Genomic DNA, 22171 nt, shown 5'->3' with positions numbered 1-22171 from the left:
AGGTTTGTTGCGCAACGTGAATCGAATTAGACTATTTCGCGGCGGCAGAAACGTGTTACATAATCACGCCACGCGTTTGTGTTTTCCTAGCGAGACGCATCAGATCAGGGCGGCTATATAAAGTATATGGCTTTGGCATCAGCTACTCTGTAGTCTGCATGCTCTGGTTTGAAGAGGGAAGGGAAAGAAAACACAGAAGAGTGAAGAGAATATCGGCAAAATCGCGGCGCACGACGCATTTCAATCCTCCAGAAACAGTCGGCCAATCACGCCGGACGTAAAGTGCTGTCGTGAGGGGTATTGCGCTCTGTAGGAAAACAGTCATGCTGCTTTTCTTACTGGTGAGTGGACGGCGTGTCGCGTTGGGTGAATCACGTTGCGCGTGGCACAGGAAACCTGCTCCTAGGAAAACCCGGCTTTAGGATCTTCTATCGGATGATCGATGTTGAAAAAAATCGTGCATTAAACAAAATACCATATGATATCTTTTTGGTGGTGCCCCTTTAGTACTGATGCCCTAAGCACGTGCTTATTTTGCTTAATGGTTAATCCGGCCCTGTGACTATGCACATGATTTCTCTGGAATGAATGTTTCAAACAAATATTTAAATATTTTTCACACATCCCTGCCGCAGCAAAAATTGCTACCGCAGGGAGTCCCTCATCGAGGGGTTAGCGCACCAACCTCTCGATGAGTATGAAAAACAAGCCTGCCGTTCGGAATCGGCAATAAATTGTAGCTCCCGGTCTAATTAGCCCTCGTGTGCAGAAAATAACCGTGGTGCGACAAAAATGATCAAATGATCACATATTTTAGTTCATTTTTTTAAATTCATAGTAGGGCTACAACAAGAACCTATATCCTTGACACACGTATTATTGTTGAAAACGATGTGAAAGGTTGAACTTTTCAATTGTGATTAATTTGTGTGGCTAATCTTAATACTTTTATCTGCATGAAGAGAATACAATTAATAAAACTGCTTGCTACCACTTTTTGCGATTTTTATCACTACAAGAATGCGTATTTTGGAAGCTACAACTGACATTTTCTCAACGAAACCACAATAATTTACACAAAAATAAACTAATTTGAAATAATACAAATTTCATCCATGGTGAATTTCCCTACATGTGTAAGCGTAAGAGGGTTCTCATACTAGGGGATTTCAATTACCCAGGTATTTCCGCTTTTTCGAGGCTTAGTTCGTCATGGAGTATGCTGTAAGGTTTTGGGGACCATACCTACAGACGGACATACACTTGGTTGAAGGGGTGCAGAAAAGAGCTACGCGTGTCCTTATTGGCACACGGGGCTTGAGTTATGAAGAGAGACTTCATTTTTTGAATATGTTTACATTGGATGAGCACAGGTGTCGAGGAGATATGATCGATGTATTCAAAATTTTCAATGGGATGGATAGGATGGACCATGAACTTTTAGTACGGTTACCCCCGGAGGTAGTAGATTATAACACAGTTGACACGCTTAAAAAGAAAATACGACAAACATGGTGGGGTAAATCGAGAAGCTATCCATACTTAGTAATACTTAATACTTAATCCATATTAGTATCCGTATAGTATTTCATCATGTATATATATATTGCTTATAATTTTTGTTAATTGCACTTTTAATTGGGTTGCTATTTTTTAAACATATGACATCCATATTTTTATGGGCATCTTTTTCTCAGCCACCTCGTTGGGCATTTTGCCTGTTGGGGCGTTGTATTTGTATTTACAGTAACTTGATGACTGTGTCGTCTTCAAGCGCAGAATTTACATTGATTGAAAATAATGTATTTTGTTTTTTTTACTGTATTCTATTACGTTTATTTTGTTCTTTCGTTATTTTCATAAATTAAAAATTAATCAAATTAAATTCAAACATATTTATATATTTCAGACAATTTTTGAATAACTATCTTCTAATGGAAAAACGGGGTGGGGGGGGGGGTGGTGGTAGAAAATTATTCATGTTCACAAGAGGGGGGGGCATAGGAATAAGAAATGGTTGAAAGGGGGGCCATGGACAAAAAAAGGTTGAGAACCACTGATCTAGACCACTAGACTACAAAAAGACAACGACTCTCTCAATTTTTCCTTGGAGCCCCGTGTGTATTGAAAGGGACCGTATATGGACGGCCGGACCTGACTCAGGCCAAGCTCACAACTCTGACGCTGCCACCAGATGGCGACTTATGAAAGGATGACGTCACTCTCCGCACTCAGTCCGGGGTTGTGAGCGGTATCTATCACTCTCCGCTACCACACGAAGCTTTTAACAACTGGCTGTTGCGAAGATGAATTCTTAGAAAGGTGAAAGGACACATGGGCTCAATTCCTCTCAAAAAAACAGTTGAATTTTCTCTCTTTCTAAAAATTAATCTTCGCAACAGCCAGTTATTAAAAACCTTCTTACTACATGATTAGGAAGCTGCATTCTCCCGGGATAAGAAAAATGCTTCGGAAATTTCGAATCACGTGAAACAAAACTGTTCAGACGTGTTAGTAATCGAAAACTAAACAGAGGAATCGAAAACTAAACAGAGGAATCGAACTGAAGTTGTTACAATGCTTAATATTTCAGAAACAACGCTGAAGCCGTGAATTTTCGAAAGAAAGAGAAAACAGAGCATGTAAAACTAGTGAAAAATGCAACCGTGAAGCTTAATTCGTATATCAGGGAAGCGTAAATAAGCATATAGCAGCTTATGCCCCTCACCATCAGCACTCTGCTAATTAATTGCATTGAAGTCATGGTTGATATTAAAAAAAAAAAATTTGATGGCGATAATCTCTAAGCGTCATCTCACGCTATCAAATGATGGGGAAAATTAAACAGGAATGAATTGGAGTTTTGGCTGGAAGTACATTTTTCTGCCGCGGGAGTTGCCGGAGACCCACCTCCTCGGGAACTAAATTGAAAACACGGGATAATGAAAATGCGGATATTTGAATAAAATGCTATGCCAGAACGATAAACTATGTTGCCTAAAAACATTTTATGAATGGTTTCGAATTCTATTCGATTTTCCGTTCCGATGTTTTTGCGTTGAAGATGAAAGCTCACATTGTTGACACTTTCACCAGATGGCGACTTATCCGATGAGTCTGCAATACATTAGAGTAACTAATTCGACTTAATTTACAGTATTTTAAGATGCTAAGTGTGGACTGTAATTTTTTTATTCATCTCCATAATATCTCGCGGCACACCCGTTGGGAAACACTGCTTTAGAGAAACAACGCCTTTTGATAATATCACAAGCAATTTATTTTTGCCACATAAAACTTGAGTTCTTGACAAATTTTAATTGAAGCCACATTCCTCACACAAAAATTTGTGCGATATTTGGTTGTTTTTTTTTTCAATTTCTAGTGACTTTTGGTTGATCTCGAAGCGAAATCAGATGCTCCTCACCATAGATCTAAATGCTAAATAGGTCTAGGTTCCTCTGAACATGGATTTTGATTGAAATACAAAAGCTTTGAGCTAGAACCTCTGCTGCCACCTATTGAAGGAGAGCAAAACTGTTTGCTATAAATCCTCAAAATAAAATTTACAGCTGGTTTTACTCCGCTGTGTAGCCTGAGAATAAATGTTACGCGGTATGATATACAGGGTGGGCAAAAAGTCCGTAGAAACTTCAAAAGTGAATAAAAACCGGTTTGGCAACGCTAGGTCACGGGGTGTTTTTTAAGACAGGAAAAAAATAATTAAAAACAGCTGATAGGTGGCACTGGTACGAGCGACTTCGGTGGAAATATGCAAATGAGACGGTTATAAGAACTTGCGCTCCTAATCCACAAGCAGCCGTGTTGCACCACTACGGTGCAGCCGTGCATGTGGAACTGCTGTACTTTGCCGTTGCTGGATTTGTGACTCGCTTGCAATGTGCTATTTCCTGTGGTGCTGGTCATGTAATTTTCGTAACCTAGCGATGCTAACCCTGCAAACCGTTTTTTATTCCGGTTATTTTTCCGGTTTTTATGATTTTTTAAAGCTTCTACGGACTTTTTGCCGGCCCTATATATGACTCACAAAATCTACAGCGGTGTGCAGCGTAAACAATATATATATATATATATATATGATATCACATCACATTTTGTTTATTTTGATGCTGCTTCTTAATTTAGAGCCACAAGTCAATTTTACTTGAAGAATTATTAAAAATAGTTTTGTTTTTATTTGATTGGTGGCAGCAGGGGTTGTAAATCAACTATGTTTCTCGCAAGATAAATATGTATAACTTAAAAGGGTATAACAACTTAGAAGGTTAAGAAATTTCCCTCCTGTTATTTGTTATTTTCGCCGCATACATTATATCAGCGATGTTTTCAGCTAAATATTTCTCGTTGCCAAACAAAACGCAATTTCGTATCATAATTTTCAGTTCTATGATACTGTACTTTACCCTGTATATAATTAAGTAACGGTTCAGTAAATTCCAACTGACCTTGATTGCTTATAACTTTGGTTCCTTTGACAGTCACCACCATCTGCGTTCCTTTCTCCTCGTCGTAAGACAGAACTGAAGCACCCTCTGGACTCAGATCGAAAGACAGTGATGTAACATGTCCACTGGGTTTGATGACGTCACTCAAACGACCATTCTCGTCGTAAACGTAGAAGAAAGACCGACCAGCAGCGTCAGAACGGCTGACCAGTAGACCTAGAGCATCATATTGGAATTTGATTTCGAGGCTATCCGGGTCGACCATCGTCTCTAACAGTCCCTGTTTTGTAACTTGGACTCGGCATTTTTGGCCCCTCGCCGTCTCTATCGTGTGCAGGCTGTTACCGGAATCTCTGAGGAAGGATACTTTGTTCCCGGAGGCATCGGTAACGGCGTTGAGTTTACCGAAGCTCGTGTTTACGTTGTAGAGAAACGTGTAAACAGTCTTGCCTGTGAGAATGCTCCTGGTCATCGAATGTTGACCGTACTTGTTGAATATATACACTTCGTGATTGTCCGGATAAGCGATCTGGAATTCCAGCTGATCGTCAGGCTGCGGCAAATAAGGGACGGCGGAAAGTATTCTGAGACTTCCCTGATCCGCAATATGGACGACGCCGTCGCTGGTGACAGTCAGCGAAGAGACAGAGAACAGTTTCGTGTCCATGGCGAGGAAACCCTCGTCTTCTACGGCGCAAGTGCAGTTCTGCCATTCGCACAGGCACCCGTCCTCTTTCCCGGCGAAGTGCAGCAGTTCACCGTCAGGGGTTAGTTTCCGGACCCTGTTGACATTATGACTGTCCACCTCGGCTATGTACATCTCGCCGGTCGGGCCGAAAGTAAAACTGACTAATGACCCGAGAGCGGTCTCTCCCGTCATCCGCGACTTGTGCTGAGATTGAGACGACTTACAGTACGCCGGTTGTCCTGCGACTGCCATCACCCTCTTGTCGTGAGTCAATTTCAGCACCATGTGATCATCGATGAAGTACAAAGCTCCATCTAGAGGATTAATTGCAAGTTCTGTCGGCCATCTGAGTTTAACCTATAATGAAAGAGTAGATGATTCTAAGCTTAATGCTTTTCACATATTTGTGATTATTGTCTCCATATCTTCCTAAAACCTAGACTCACCTCATCCATTTTCAATGTCCCTGTGCAAGGTATCGGCTTCCATTGCTTCTTGTGATGGTGATCCCCGATTAGTGTGTGTATAATACCCTGATTGTCCACAATGCGTATATTAGCACCGTCTGCGAAGTACAGCGTATTGTCCACTGCTACCGCCATACCTATGAGTACCAGAGTTAGAAAGATTTTAATTATTTATTTTTAAGCATTCTTAGTAAAACAAATATATGAATAAATCAATGCTTTATAAAGAAAAAAATGCAGGCTTTCACTACGGATGCAATGGGAAAAGTTTCCGGGCTGTTTTTTGAGCTGTAAATGGGAATCTCCTTCCTTAAGGGACACTTTTCCATTAGCGGACAAATTTTTCGGTGCCGTGTTGTCTGTTATCGAGAAATTCCGCTATATTTTCTAAGCTAGATTTCTCTTGGAAAAAAAACGTTCTTAGCCACGAGCTCTTCAGAAAACTCGATCTAAGAGCCTGTCTGTTACGTAATCGATCCGTCAAACATATTCGCGATCGTTTCACAGCTTTGCACAAGTCGTATGCAGCCTATACCGGCAATTACTATAGATACAAGTGCAACATTGTATTGCTATTTAGTACAATATTCTTCAACCGTTGGTCCGCAAGAATTTCTTGCTGGTTCGTGAAGTATTTCACTGAATTCTTGAAGCTACTACATGCTTGGAGCGCAACGCTATTGCTGGTTTAAATTTCTATTTATATGAAAACAAAGGAATAGAGTGTGGCAGTAAATGTAATAAACGTTTCAGTAAGCTTTATTTGCCAGAAACACCACGTATATTATTTTTTGTCCCTCACGAAGAAGCTTGAATGTCTAACCACTAAACAATTGTAATTCACATACTCAAAATCGAATGCTAAAATTCTGCGGGAAGCATAAAAAATACAGAAGCCGGTATTGTGGCGCATAAAATTTCCGTGAATGTATCGCTTTTTTTACCTCGAAGTTTTCAATTCGATTTTTTTTCATACTACAGTTTGAATAAAAAAAGGAGGTGGTTATATATATATGGAATGTAATATTACTTCAGTACATTTATTTCATGTTGAATGTTTTGATTTTTGAAGTCTGTACGGCCTGTCTAAGACACTGTATAAGCATTAGGATTTCGAGATTCGATAATTCGAGATTTTTTTAATGATTTTCCATGCTTCCTATTCGTGTCAGAAACTATTGAAGGAATTATCAGCTCGGAAAAGAAATCATGCATTTATGGAGGTTGGTGCATGATCTCGGCACTCCATGCTCTTTCCACAATGGGGAAAATCTCCTTCCTTTAAGCAACATTTAAAATTTTCTATTCACTCAAATACTATGGATATTTTTATACAATTTAAGACGAGCATTTACGATTTTAATTGTGTTGGTTATTTTTTCCCCGAATTTTAACTTCAACAACACGCAACGTTTTCAAAAAGCATCAAATTTAGCCATATTTTGTGTCATAAAATTCTTTTGAGTAATTTTAATAAACAATCCTCCTGTTAAAGCATGTAACATTATAGTGTTGAGAGACACACAAAGTTTGAAGATATTTGAATCGGCGGGGTTCAAAAAAATGTTTCTTATCTAACCAAACAATTAGTTTTGAGAAAAGATCATTTTATAGTGGAAACAACTAGCGTATATGTGTGTGATGCCTCCCAGCAGTTTATATTAAAATATTTTGAAAAAAAAATCTAGTTCAGGCAGAACAAAAGTTAAATTCATTGTATTTGAAAATTTATAAATTCGAAAATTTATTTTTTTCTGGAAAATTTACGTGCACCAACTCCCTTAAGTGTTAAAACTAACAAACGATTTTGCTTCAAGAATTATCACAGATAAGTTTAATTTCTATTTGATAGGTTGTAACAGGAATCCCAGCCCAACGTTGCATACCACATGTATAATACAGTATTACAGTAATAAAATGAAGCATATATTCCTATTCGACAAACGGAAAACATCAGCCGAGATTGTTCGGAAAACGTAAAAACATATAGGAACCGGTAAAAAGTTACACCGGTGTGCAGCATTAAATCAAAACCACAGTAGATATGGTATCATATCATATACTGCAGATTTTGATGATACCCACTGGTTTCATCAAAATTTCAAGCAATCAATTTCCCTTCCAGAATTATAATAGACATTTTCGTTTTTATCCGATAGGTTTCCAACTCAACAATGTTTCTAAAAAAAAAATGTACAATAATAGAATGAACTATATGAAGTTTAACAAATCAGGCACACACACAGTGTTAAGTAATATTTTCCTCCAATCCAGGCATACGTCGCTTCACGCGGTCTCACTTCATGCTATTTCACTATAACGTGATTTTGAGAGGTTGATTTTAGAAATCGTAACCTGGAAGATTTGGCTTGGAGTTGATCTCTAAGGAAATAGGATCGAAAATTAATTATATGACCCAGAGTAAAAATGACGAAATCTATTTGATTTTAAGATTTAGATGAGACAAATGTGTGTGGGGCAATCACTCAAATCTAATTTATCAGATCTCGCTGACCAACATCTTTTGGTAACATTCACAATGCTATCTGAATTTAAATCAAAGAAAAATATACTAATGAATCTAAAATTATTGTCATATATATTTGCGAAGGATTTGCAGATTTCTTCGATAATTCTCTTGCTACTGAAGTTTTCATGAAGATACAAAGATTGCTGATTTTCAGCTGAATCACTATTGTTGCATTAAAAGAAAAGTATCAGTTTTGCCATACAATGCTCTTAAGGAAAGAGAAAAACATCCACATTTACTGGAATTAGTCTAAACTAGGGAAGACAAAGGTACTGTAAAAGGTACTGAATAAATCCATTGATATAGCTTAAATTCACGAAATTTATTTAAAAGTTGGAATAATAAATTCATAAAAAAACTGTTTTGCTAAAAAAAGTGGCTGAAAAAGTTTTTTTAAATATTTTTTTAAGCACCCCCCCCCCATTCATTCCTATCTTACTCATGTTAAATTTAAACAACTTTACGCGATTATTCTGCGGAACCAACTAATCGCGTAAATCGTGGGACACCTGTAATCATTTTTCTATGCCAGCTCGAAACATATTTCTCTCATTTATGCAGGTGAGCGAAAATGTTCACTCCATTTCAGCGATTTCACATCTATTACGTATAATGGAAGAGTTGATCAACTTTGCCCACAAGAATATTAAGAAGACACCAACGAATAAGGTAAATACACGGAAATACAGAAAATCATAATGCATTTCGACACCAATGAGTGTCGTCTTCAGAGGAAAAATATTTTACCACTAGCCATGCTGACCGAGTTTCCCACTTGGGTTGAATACCAAATCTTAACGCTCGGTTGCTCAGCGGAAAAAGTACGTCTGTTCACTTCAATCGTCGTGGTCAGAATCTTCTGATTCAGAATCATTCTGACCAAAACACCGATCTAATAGTTGAGGAAGCAATAACAGCCCATAAACAACTCTAGGTCGTCAGATAGCTTCCTTAAGCTAGGCAGCGACGAAAAGATTCAATTCGGATATGATTATCCGGTAAGTCTTCAAAATCGTTTCTTCACTACTGAAGAATGCTATCGTAGGTGTGGAAGAATCACGGCTCTATTGCCCGGAAACTCCTCCATATGCTTTAAAGATTACTGTGATTTGGTATTGGGGGTGGGGGGGGGGACGAGCAATACTAACCTTTAGGATAGGAAAGCATGGCCTCCAGTGCCGGCTTTCCGTCCCCACAGTTTTCCCTGTCCCTGGGTAAACAGCGGACTCCACTCCCGACGACGACATCGAAGTTCGAATCCGGGTTCTCGACTTTGTCAAGCGAGTGGACCCGTAGTATCTTGTGGTGCTCCGGAGCCGATATATACAAATGGCCGTCTGTAGGACTGAGCGTCAAATGATACTGACTTGATACATCTGATGTCCTGTCGGAGTAAAATAATGTCATGTCAAAAATGTCGATTATATCCAAAAGGAAAAAAAAACCCCACCAACCGGAACGGGTGCTAAAGACGACACGTACTTCATTCTGAAGACGGTGTAAACTTGTCCATTCGGAGTTATCCTCCTGACGAGGTTGAAATCTCCGACGTATACGCTACCGTCAGGTCCGCTTGTTAGAGCCACCGGTGACAGCAGTTTGCTGTCCTTGGCCAGGCCATTGCAATCTGGACACAGCAGCGGCCGGGGCTGGCCGTTGCCAATGAGGATTGAAATGACTCTTGGTTGTTGGCGGAAGTAGATCGTTGCCCCGTCACCTTTCTGTAACACGCCTGAAATGGCGGAAGAAAAATCATGTGAATAAATTGAAAGAATCTATCTAGTTGATATTTCATACAGACAAAATGACGTAATTTTGTACCTTCATGAAAGTTATATCTGTGATGAACGTCCAAGTTCCACGACCCTAATTCAGATATGTCCATATCATACCCTCGCAGCGTCGTCGCTTGGACTGTCCATACTATCCTCTCACAAGAGCTGTACTGATATCCGACGTATACTGAAAAATGTCAGAGCTACAATAAGTAACCCGTCTTGGATGACACCAACAACATCATGTGAAGCGGGTGCGGTAAAATCATCGCTAACAGTTCACCGCCACTCAGCTTACCGCTGGGAAAATTCACCGACAAACAGTTCATCGACAGAGGGACGTATGGCGTGAGTGGCGTGGTAGTAAGATGCTGTCAAAGTCCCAGGTTCAAACCCGAGAGAGGATATAGATGAGCCATTGTCCCCTAATGAGCTTGAGGCGAACATGTATAGACAGCGCCTTCATTTCCAACAAATCTCATTAATGGCAATAAATTGCAATATAGATATGGCCAGAGTTTATGTTTGGTGAAGTAGTGAGCCGATATCGGCAATGAGCCGATATTGCCATATGGCGATGTGGCCTGGGTATCTTTCGGTTTGAGGTGAATAGTGTGGATGAGCCAGTGAGTGAATAATAAGCCTAGTGAGTTATCTATCAAGTAAGTTGGCAGGTAACAAAAGAGTGAGTGAGCAAATGAGAGAGTAAGTGAGCAGGTGTGTGAGTAAGGGAGTAATTCAAACGATTACTCACTCAGTCATTCATAGGGGCACTCATAAAGTAACTCATTCACTCACTACCTTATTCACTAGCTCGTATACCAACCCATTCGGTCGCACATTCGCTCATTCATTCTCCCACTCACTTACTCAATCATTCGGTCACTGGCGACGAACTATTGGCGGTGATTCTTCCGTCGGTGAATTTTTCTAGCGGTGCATTGCATGTTGGTGAATTGTTGGCGGTGAATTTCCGTAAATCCATGTGAAAAGAGCCAAACTCACCCCTCGCTGTCGTTAGGCCGTAAACTTTCTGTTTATAAACATTGCGCTTGTTCCAAGCGAATGTGTATTTAATGTCTGGATCGGCTTCGAACGTCTTTTCTACGAGGAATCCTTCGACCGCGATTCTCAGATGTACGAGTCTCAGTGATTCGACTATGTTGGATGGCGTGAGCTGGAGATGAATCGTCGAAAGGTAACCTTGAGCGTGGCTGCTGTGGTAAACAAGGTGGAGGTCTGATCCAGGGATAGAAAAACTTTCTTGCAGAACCTGGATTGTTTAGCAAGAACAAAGAAATTGTTACTGAAATGGTGACATTTTTTTGGAATTTTACACTATACGCGATACATACCGTGATCGTCTTCGGACGGATATATACAGGATGATTCAAAACCCATAAGATGTATTGCATGATAGTCAACACTTTAAGAAGTGATAAATCAAAATTAATAAATCGATTTCGGTTAGACGATGCATGGTCGAAACGCAAGAGGTGAACTGCTAAACACTACTGTGAATGAATGTGTTGACTTCGCAACTTATTGCCATTTCTATCGTGGTGTGCAATCGGGATGAGAAGGTGGAGATACATTCTGATGCTACGGGCGGGAAACCTAAAAGCCGTACCGAGTGTTTCTCGACATGACGTGTTCCAAATCGGGAAACTTTTAGGAGCTTCCATTTCCCCCACATCCTGTAACAGGGTCCCTATGCTCTGGAATTTTTAATGGGTGCCCAGGTCAGATTTATCACGGGACCTTCTAGTGTAAAGTCGTACTGTAAAAAACAAACAAAAAATAAAATTGTCCCACGCCCTTCAGGGTGGAGGCCTGTCAGCCTCACCCTTGTGAGGGTTATGCCGGTGTCTGGCAAACTGGGGATTTTTGGGGCGCCCACGCACTTTTGGCCCACCCTGTATGCTGCTGGCTAAGGAGCCGAGTAAAGTTATACTGTCAAAAACAAACAAAAAAGAAAACTAACCCAGGCCCTCCAGGGTGGAGGCCTGTCAGCTTTGTGAGGGTCATGCCGATGTCTGGCAAACTGGGGCTATTTCTGGCGTCCACGCATTCTTGGCACATCCTGTATCCTGCTGACTGAGGAGCCGTTCCACCCCAGATACCGCTGCAACCATCGAAAGGTTTCTCGAACTGTCACGCGGTTTGTCAAAAAAAAAACAAAAAAAAAACCCGCTTCCCGTACCGTCTTTATTTTTCCGGAGCATTTCCGTCCGCAGCACCGCACATGAAATACATATTTGCTTTTAACATCCCTTCTGCAATCAACGATAGAAATGACGATAAGTGACGAAACCCACGCATTATGTGTTCGATGGCAGCGCTGTCTTTCGTTACGACCATGCATTGTGTAACGGGAATTGCTTTATTTGTATGTGATTTATCACTCTTTAAAGTTTGTCCATGAATTTTGAATCACCTGTATTTGCTGACAGCCATAATTCCGACAAGTCTACATCTAGATTGTGTAAAACAAACCCTATCTTGCAAGCCAAAAATTCGACAACCGATCATTCGATACTGCCATATTACCATCTGTCTTTGATCCAAGTCTCACCAATTTCTTTCTCGTATTTCTTTGCAGTTGCGAATTTACATTCAATGCTGAACTTTTGGGGGGGGGGGGGAAATTGGAGGGTAGGCTGTGTCACATTAACGCGACCGCAAGTTTTGACGTGAATACGTTCTTTGGGTGGTAGGAACTGACATAATGAAATTAATATAATCGGATTTGTCCTTGGAATAGCTAACGGACGATACCGATGTTGTCCATTTGTGTAGCGAACCTCTCGAGATAATAACGGAAAGCAATTTCGCTACGTAAGCGGACCGCGAGCTTTGTGCCCAGACCATAAGAGGTATTAACCACTTTACGATCAAGGACGTAATATTGCGTTCAAACATCAGTGGAATAAATTCAAGCAAACTCTGTTTTCTTTCCTTTCTCTCCTAATCATCGCTAAGCTTTTTTTTGCGACGTTATAATTTTTCCTTGCTCTTGTTTTTTGTATGCCCTGATAGTGATTGTTATTCCACATATGATGTGTATCTTCCTTATAAAATCGAATGAGAACAGGTAAGGCGAGGTTTAAAAGATAAATATACTTTGCACCTACGTTCTTTGTAAATTTATCTATTATACTATTTTACTCTTTCATTGTTTTTTTTCTTTCTTTTTTCCTACTTTTTTTCCCCTTCTCTTTCTTCTAACGTGTGGTTAGGTTAGGACACGATTACCGTATTTATCGCTGATTCGTCAAATATAGAGCATCCGAATCACACTTGCGAATTACTAGTAAGCGAAGGGGATGAAACCAGAGAGAAAGGATTGGGTTTGTGTTAACGATATATGCCGCAGACATACAAAACCCTGATATGTTCTGAATTCTTACTGAGATATAAGCGTTTAAATTATATTTCGTTATGCAACTTTTTCCAAATGCATTCAGTATCATTACAGTATTTAATAGACGTATTTATGTCAAAAGTGTATGTTGGGCCATTAGGAGCCGGAATTTTTATTATCCTTATTTCGGTTTACCCTACTCTTGGATAATTCGTTGCCCTTGCGTGTGGGGTAGCGCTTCAGCTTGGCATTGCCGTTATGCAGTGCTAAGCACTGATAGTTGAAGGCTGTAGATCTGTATCTTTAGCATAAAAACCCCACGATGGACATCAAGGGAGTGGCACCTCTTTCGAATCTGGCCTCGTTGGCACTCGACTCAGGAATTGATCCCCTTTTGCCCTGCCAAGTATCATACTGGGCAGGAATGCAGTGCCAAATAGTTACCTGCATACCCTTAGGAGTGCGACAGGGATGCATCATTGAGATTGCCTTCTTTTCGGTAGCGTCAAAACATTGGCTTCTGGGGATTTCGGTACGTCAAAGTTTTGGCGGAATTTGTTTTTGGGTTTTTGACTCGTCGGAATTTTGGCGGTTGGGATAGACTAGACTACGATACAACAACAAGTAAAACAAATCGGGATGATCGGATCATCATCGAATGTTTCATTGACCTCACGTACTTACCAGAAAAGTATATGAACCGATCTAATAATTAAAATAATAATAATTACTTGAGGCACCTCAAACTAAAAAACTAACGGAGCTTATAAGTCAAAAATGACGACTTGCTTGTGTTTCGGCCATAATGGCACTGTTTTCAGTGCAGGCTCCTTGAGATCCAGATCTCCAAGTTTGATAGACGATCGGTTTCATCCGGTCGTAATCATGATCCGTGCAAGGTTTCTGCTGCATCAAAAGATCTTCCTGGACGTCCGTTTCGACGGTGGCCGACATAATGACAGGTCCCATGACCATTACCGAGTTCCAAGGGACCATCACAGTTCTTTTCATCGGGTGGAACGGGTTGCGTTGGAATTGGAGCGTGACGGCGCCGCCACCGTTAACTAAGATGTCAAACCTGTCGTGAGAAAAATAGTTTAAAACATTTTCTGAAATATTTTACGTTCTTTTGGCTGCTGATCATTTCCTTCTTCATCGGAAACTGGATAGATATCGGATATTCAGTTATAGCCGATACTCTATTTTTTTTCCAGAAAAATATCATTATCACATTTTTACGTAAAGAAATAGGAAATTTTTTACGATAAAAACAGCCAAGAGACGGAAATGATAGTAGTTCTTGCTGCACCAAAAATTTGAGCTTTCTATAATCGTGAGCACCAGGGATTTATAGCTGGGAATTTTAAATTTTCTTTGCGGATTATTTACAAAATATATGTACCATTTAATAGTAGTAGTTAGAAATCGTTTTATACCAGTGAAATTTGCAAGACACGAAGATATTTACTAGGATTAAAGTGGAGTATCATGTAACTTCTCTCACGTGAATTGGGAGCGGATATTGAGAGAAATGACTCATGTTCCACAAAGTACTTGTACGTAAAGGGTTGCCAATTTCAGGAGGTAAAAATCATTTCTTTGTTGGAATTCTTCACTTAATAATGTTTTTCCTAGGTAGATTTAGACGCAGATTATTTTATCAGTCGCTGAAAATAACGTTGCCAACCGATGGAAAATGTTAATGCGCAACAGACATTTGTCATACAAGGCAGAACAAGGCGACTATTGGTATTCGTGCAGGAGCCCGGTACACCAACCTAAGAAACCATCTCCACTATGAGATGAAAAGAAATCTTCACCGTGGGATGCGTAATTCTTTATGAGTGTAGCGGAAAGTATATGTCGAGAGAGAGAGATGTAACCTGGCAGTGCACGAGTGTGGCCCGGCGGACCTCTTTTTTTTATCAAGCAAACTCGTTCTCTCAACCCACGTACGTGAATTTCTTCATTATAAAGTAGCTGAGCTCACTTATTTTAATAGTGATGATGAGAAGAAAAAAACCATGTAATTGATTTTAGATTTTGATGAGGAAAACGGATTGGTATCTAGCAATCAAACTATCTTTTTTGCTTTATTTTTCAAATTATACCTGAAACGGTTGGCTCTGAAGAACCCATTACTGGTCCCTGTAAACATCAATTATGGACATGAAAGACAGTTCTGACTGCCAGAGACTGAAAACGAAAAAAAAATCTCGAAGGCAACTACAGAATAAATGATGAAGCATTTCTCAGTGACTATGATACTGAGTCTTAGTTCTCAATGTAACAGAGCGGGTGTAGACCGCTAACAACGCATTTTAACAAAGAAAACCAGGTAGATAAGATACTCGCCTAAAGTACCAAAGGATGTTTAGAGGTGTCGTGAGTTCGATACCCGGTTCGTCCTTATCAGAAAATTTTCCTGACACAGGGGTACAACAGAAACGACGACAGGAAACCACAGAGATTCCCACATCAAGGGGGTTAACACACCAACCTCTCGATGAGTATAGAAAAACTGCCGTTCGGAATCAGCAATAAATTGTTAGTCCCGGGCTAATCAACCATCGTGTGCAGAAAATGACGAATGGTGATTAAAATATCAATATACTAATTAAAGCAAATGATATCACTAAAATTAGCATTGAGGTCTAATAGACTCTTGAGTCTGGAATGATACGGGACTTTCTACTGCATCAAGTTGGAATGCGAAAAAGATGGCGTGGTTTTTATGATAAAGAAATGTCAGTCATGATAAATCATTTATGCGAACACACACAGTCTCTAGTTGTTTCGGATGCTCGATGCCCTGTACACGGTTAAGGTTATTTCACTAAAAGGTTATTTCTAAGCACATGGTAATAAGGGCTGTTTCATCGGTGTTTTTTCACAGAAAATAATCAAAATAATTTCAAATATTTTATATCGCGATTTTTTTCTATATTTTCTTCCCATGTTTTGTTGTAGTAACAAAGGCCAAGACTTCTTAAAGCAACACCTAATTCAAATGAAAACAAAAATATAATAATAAATATTAGAAAGTTCAAAAGATAATTGAAATTATCTGCCTCGAGTTGGCTTTTAGTCAATCCAACGAATGTTCTAACGCGATTCAACTGAAATGAATCCGAGAAAAATATTCGCAGTGGAAGTTCTCTCATAAGCAAATGCAAAATTTGCAATTTTAAATGTTTAAATGCTTGAACGGAGCAAGCTAATAAATATACAAATACCAATGCAAATAATCGAAAAGACAATTTTGGAAAGAGTTCAGTAAAACGGGCAGCACAGCGATTGCGCAAATTGCCGTAATTAACAGTGTAGCAAAGCGGGTGCACTCGGTTCCGTTTGAGCAATGACTCCACGCATGACATCAACTTGAACCGACTCCAGCGCGTCATGAAACAGCCCTTATTATATAGCCCCGATGACAGTACTCTCATAAACGCAGAAGAATGTGTTAGATATCCGATTTGTGATATTGGAGATCATCCACTTTAAAGAATATTTTCTTTCTGAAATGGCGTCTAAAATCTATACTTGATATGATACGGATAGTCATTACATATGCTAGGGGACTTTGACATTTGCGCCACACAATCATCTGTGCAATTCGCATGAGAAATTATAGCGCATATAAAGCATGATGTTACATCACAGTTCTGGCAAATATCGTCGTTTCTTCTGTAGCAAATATCGTTCGCATTTAACGACTGTTCAAACACACAAACCATTCAGAGCTTAATCTTATACAGAGATAACATTTCTTCCAAAAAACACCATCACTCTATAGTCTTGTCTTTTCCATTAGCAAAACATTCCTACATTCAGTATAACTGTACAGACTGTATCGAAGTATTCACCCAGCAGATATCTCTGCAACTGTTAACATTATAAATATGCTTTCACACAAAAAAGGTCTTCAAATTTACGGTTTTTAAAATTGCCATAATTTTTGTTGAGGGTTCGTATACAAATTGAAAAAACGAAATTCACTTTGTATACAATACCCGTGTGCTAACACTTCTAATTAGTGAAACGTTGAACAGAACTTGCTCCTCATTTGCAACTCCTTATTTTCAAACGCAATATTCATCCAGAGTTAAAGATGTAAAACCACTATGTTTAGGCAACTTATCGCTGTGTTGGCAAGTTTTCATTGGCTCGAAAATCTCAATTTTCAGGAGACTGTACACAAATTGAATAAACTCTACTTATTGGTTTTTATTCACCGACATAAAAAAAGTTATTGTTTTAATTTTTTAAGAATACAAAATTATTCGAGAGAGAATTTGTAAGTAATCGCTCGTCATTAGAAAAAAAAATTAGTTGAAAGTATGTTTCTAAAGTTAGTCATTGCAGAGCTATCCGCTAGGTAAACAGATTCGGACAGACTGCACATCAACAATGTGTTTGTATATTCTCTATACAAATCTACAATTTTTGACCAATCGTCGCCAAATTTTGCATATATACCAAATAGGTCCCGGATTGAACGATATGCTACTTTAAAAGCATGTCAGAGCTGTGCAACTGCCCGAAACTGGCAAAGAACGATTAGGCAACAATGGTTCCTAGGCCTCAACAATCATTTTCGGAATGTTTATTTTGGTTATCGTGGTTCACACTAGCAATGCGTTTCAGACATTCATATGGTTTGTCGCTCCTTTAATGCTGCCAGCATATATATAATAATTTATGCCTTTATAATGGTTTGTCATTTTTTTTATTCCATCCAGTAAATGAAGAAAACCCGGGCACAGCACCGGGTATTAAAATTATAGCTACTTATTATATTTGTGAAAAATTCGACAATTAATTATATTCTAATTGAATATAATTATTTAATTTTCCGCGTTGTACTTGGGGTATTTTTTTGATAACTAATCTCTTCGGACATGATTGAGACGAGATCTAAATTATACGTGTCATTATTTTCATGGACAGATGATATAAATCAAATATTTACGTAGAAAATAAGTAAATTCATTACGAACGCGATAAAGACGGCTGAAAATTTAATTATTTTTCTACGATCTCTTTGTTTAAAGGAGCTGAAAGAATTTAATTTCGTCGTCGCGCGTATGAAATAAATTTCTTAGAGAGAGGCGGAGAATTTAATGCAAATCTTATTATAGCGTAGAGCTTATTAGTTTCGACAGTCCACGGATTTCTACTAATTTTATATTGATTTAATTAATTTTCCGCGGAATGAGTTATTTTCCTTGATAAGTAATCTTATCAATACACGTCTCGATTGGAAACTAAGATTTTTACAGAGACTAGAACGCATGGGGTTAATATTCAAATGAAAATTCCGTTTTTAAATCGGTAATAAGATTTTCTTGGATGTTTTTCTGTTATGTTCTGGGAGAAATCGTCTTAGTTTCTTCACTGTTGAATAAGAATATTACAAAAAGAATTTAATAAGTATTTTAATTGATTCTCGAATGCTCGGAGAAATGTTATTGATCTACAGTTAATGAATCACAACTAAAATGCGAACAAATGATGTTACTTACTAAAACCTACCCCTATGTGCGCTCATAGTGTTGCGTAGTCCTGAGTTACGTACAGTATTACGCAAATGTTTAACCTTGCTGTTCTGTTCGCATATACCCTACAGTTGTAACGTTCGGGTCAAATACGACCTGACTTTCAATCAATTGAATTGAAGATTCACTATTATAGCAATGAACAATGTCCCCTAGCCGTTTTTATAACTCCTTGAAATTATGTGCAGGTAATAACCAAATGTTTTCACAAAACATCAGAGTAAACAGAAAGCTTTTCGTTAACATTCATTTATTAGAATACGTACTTGGAAGTGTTTTTCAACATTTCCGTTTAGGCGGAACCTCTAAAATGGAATTAGTGTTCTGAGGGGTGACAAAAGTGCAAGGATATGTTCGAGGAAACCATTATGAAGCTAGAACATGGTCTAGAACAATTTCCCTCTCGCTGTTCATTGCTTTTTCTCGTTGAACCACTAGTAGAGTCACATGGACCCGTAGTGTTCCGCGGATCACCGGTTGGTGAACCCCGAGCTTCAATGATGTTAAAATAAATTTCAGAGACGCACTGTTTCAATAAAAAAGTTTCACCCCCAAGTTAATACATAAAAATAACTTTTAAGGCCTTTGAACGAATTTTGTTTTTCTTCTGGTCAATATGACCCGAAGAAAAAAAAATCGTAAAATCGGAAAGTTAGCCATATTAACACTCTGTCCAAGACGTTGTCATGAGAACATCATTTTTAAGATATTATATGTTATAACATATTCATTCTCCAACTGAAATACAGTAAAACCCCTCTGATGTGGTCAAACCCCCTCCACCCCCCCCCACTTTTGCGGCCAAATAATAATTTCCCATTGTATAACAAAAATGTGCATTTCAAAACCTTGCTTAACGGTCAACCCATGTATATGTATTTGCAAGGCCGCAACTATATATACATGCTTGCTCACCCGGGGCAAGCACTCATTTTGACGCCCCCTTGTAATGTGGAAGGAGAGGTTTCAGAATGAAATTTGCGCCTCCTCGGGTAAAGCACCCGGGGCACGAGATCCGCCTGCTCCTCCCTAGTTGCGGCCCTGCGTATTTGAATGCGGTTTGTGCAAAAATAATGTTGTGCTAACTACAAGATTCTTTTTTTTTTTGGCAGGAGAAAAATTTAATTAAACGTTTTGTCGATGGAGGGCACTGCACTAATGGGAATCACTGGAGATATGCAGACGGCTTTATTCACCCACACAGTTTAAACTGCAATAGCAAGTGAAAAGATTGAAGATCGAAAGGGATTGATTAAATTGAGGATTTGAACCAATCCGCGTCAATCGCTAGTCCTTTAACCTGCGATTGTAGTTTAAACTGTGTTGGTGAATACGGTCGAAAATCCTGTAAAATGAATGGTGTGCGAGTAGGGTTATCAGATTCGAAAACCAAGGAAAGAGGACGCCTGCGCGCTAACCTGAAGTAATGCCATTTATCCCACAATTTCCACAATAGATAGCGCCACTATTCTGACGAATAAAACCGGCTACAACCATAATTTACCCTCGCTCTAAAACAACAGAGCTGCTAAAAAGCAAAAATAGAAAAGCTCGGGAAATTTTGGTGGCTTTTGGTTAAGCTGACCATATTTGCTTGAGAAAAAAGAAACGGGAAATCAGGATTCGAAATACGGGACATTGCCAATTACCGCCAAAAATGGTGCCAAAAGTAAGCAAAGTTGCCGACTCATGCTAAAATACCAGAAAAGTCGCCAATCGGGAGCGAATGAAGGACTACTTCATTGCAGTGAATTAAAATAGAAACAACAAATATGTGAGAAAAATATTCTTACTTGTAATCATAATTATCCTAGCATAATTTCTGAGATGGGAAGATAATAGCATTTGTTGATTTGAAGAAGAAAAAGTCAAGTTGGCTTCGTTAGAAATACGTGGAAAACCGGGATATTCTATCAAAAAAAGTCGGGACAGAAAGAAAAACATAAAAAACCAGGACTGTCCCGGGAAAAAAGGCACGTATGGTCACCATAATTTTGGTGAATGAGTTGGGGACGGGTCACAAAAACACTCATATCGATGAAATGTTGTTTCAAAGCGGAAAAAATAAATGTTTCCCAGAAAAAAAGAAAAATTATTCTGGAAACATGAAAATGAGGACAAGAAAAAAAGACGAATTTTTCTAAACGTAAGAAGACGGTTCAAATGAAATTGAAAAGGAGGACGGTTGGTATCCCTATGTACGAGTAACATCTCATTTCTGAATTTTCCTGTTACTGGCGCTTACATACGGTTCTCGTTGTGATGTCTGTCGACATTGGTGGAAAAAAACACTATTGATGAAGTTGTTTTATTCCAACCACGGATCACCACCTGAAGCTTTGTTTCGGACACCAAAGTGATTGAAGAAAGCTTTAAATCAATCTCTCCCTGATTTTCTTCCATGCAGTGCCCTCTATCGACAAATGTTTAAACTATTTTTTTTTCTGGAAAATAAATATCGTCAAAACAACTGTTTTACAGACCGCATTGAAATTTTCCAATTCCTCTCCAGTACTTATTAACTTTTAAACTATTTACGAATTTATGGGACACCCTGTATGATAATATATGAATAGATCTCTATATATATATTATGATTTTTTAGGTTCGTTATATCAATGTGAAAGAGTCACATTACGTTATTATCGACGAACAATTACACTTTTCACGACACAGAAAACTAAACATGAATGAAACTCACCACCCGTCGCTCCTGGTCAAGGTGAAACCAAATTGTGGGTCAGTGGCAACGCTTACTCTGATCCCCATCAGGCCGTTTCCTTCTCGGCTGACCACGCGGCCTCTGATCACGGACACGCGGCTGCAAAGATCCGTTGAACAGTGAGCCAAAAAACATTGCATATAAACTCTATAGAAAAAAAAATAACTATTTTCTTTTTCTTAATTATTTTTGGGATGTGTTTTTATTTACATTTAACCTGGAAAATATATTTAAAATTAGTATTTGTATGTATTTATCCAGAACTTAACTTTTGTGGCTGAGAAATTATTTATCCGCTTTAAAATATTAGAATTTAAAGTGTTTAACGCTGTTGTGATTAGCTCCACGGCCTAGCTCATGAGAAACGGCAATTAACGCTGTTAATTAACAAACCACAGTGGTATTTCAGAACGCTGTAGCTTAATAATCAAGGCTTAATACCTTCAATACCACGGCTTTTCAGGTAAAAAACTAAAATGGCTACGCGCAATTTGCTCGCGCATCTAGTACACACATCGCGCATTTGCTCATACACATTCGCATCTAAATAATTGCAGCTACATGATAATTGCCATCAACATTGCAAAAAGCTTATGCGCAC

The 22171-nt window shown here is 38.9% G+C and overlaps 1 protein-coding gene across 2 annotated transcripts in view; it reads right to left on the bottom strand.

Moving 5' to 3' along the window:
- Positions 1 to 22171, bottom strand: part of LOC149070228 (teneurin-m-like) — a 292210-nt gene that overhangs the window by 25043 nt on the left and 244996 nt on the right. For both annotated transcript variants that reach the window (XM_089250141.1, XM_089250142.1), the window contains 8 exons: positions 21550 to 21669; positions 14080 to 14368; positions 10932 to 11199; positions 9973 to 10113; positions 9634 to 9883; positions 9300 to 9535; positions 5601 to 5758; positions 4467 to 5511 (listed from right to left, as the gene is read on the bottom strand). In XM_089250141.1, coding sequence (XP_089106267.1) covers positions 4467 to 5511; positions 5601 to 5758; positions 9300 to 9535; positions 9634 to 9883; positions 9973 to 10113; positions 10932 to 11199; positions 14080 to 14368; positions 21550 to 21669 — 2507 coding nt within the window. The remainder of the gene's footprint in view (positions 1 to 4466; positions 5512 to 5600; positions 5759 to 9299; positions 9536 to 9633; positions 9884 to 9972; positions 10114 to 10931; positions 11200 to 14079; positions 14369 to 21549; positions 21670 to 22171) is intronic.

The sequence above is a fragment of the Pholcus phalangioides genome, unplaced genomic scaffold (assembly GCF_987345545.1).
Source record: "Pholcus phalangioides strain wild (caught in Gottingen) unplaced genomic scaffold, Ppha-v1.0 ptg000022l_1, whole genome shotgun sequence".
Lineage (NCBI taxonomy): Eukaryota > Metazoa > Arthropoda > Arachnida > Araneae > Pholcidae > Pholcus > Pholcus phalangioides.
Note: the sequence above shows the minus strand (reverse complement) of the source record. Positions and strands in the feature narration are given on the sequence as shown.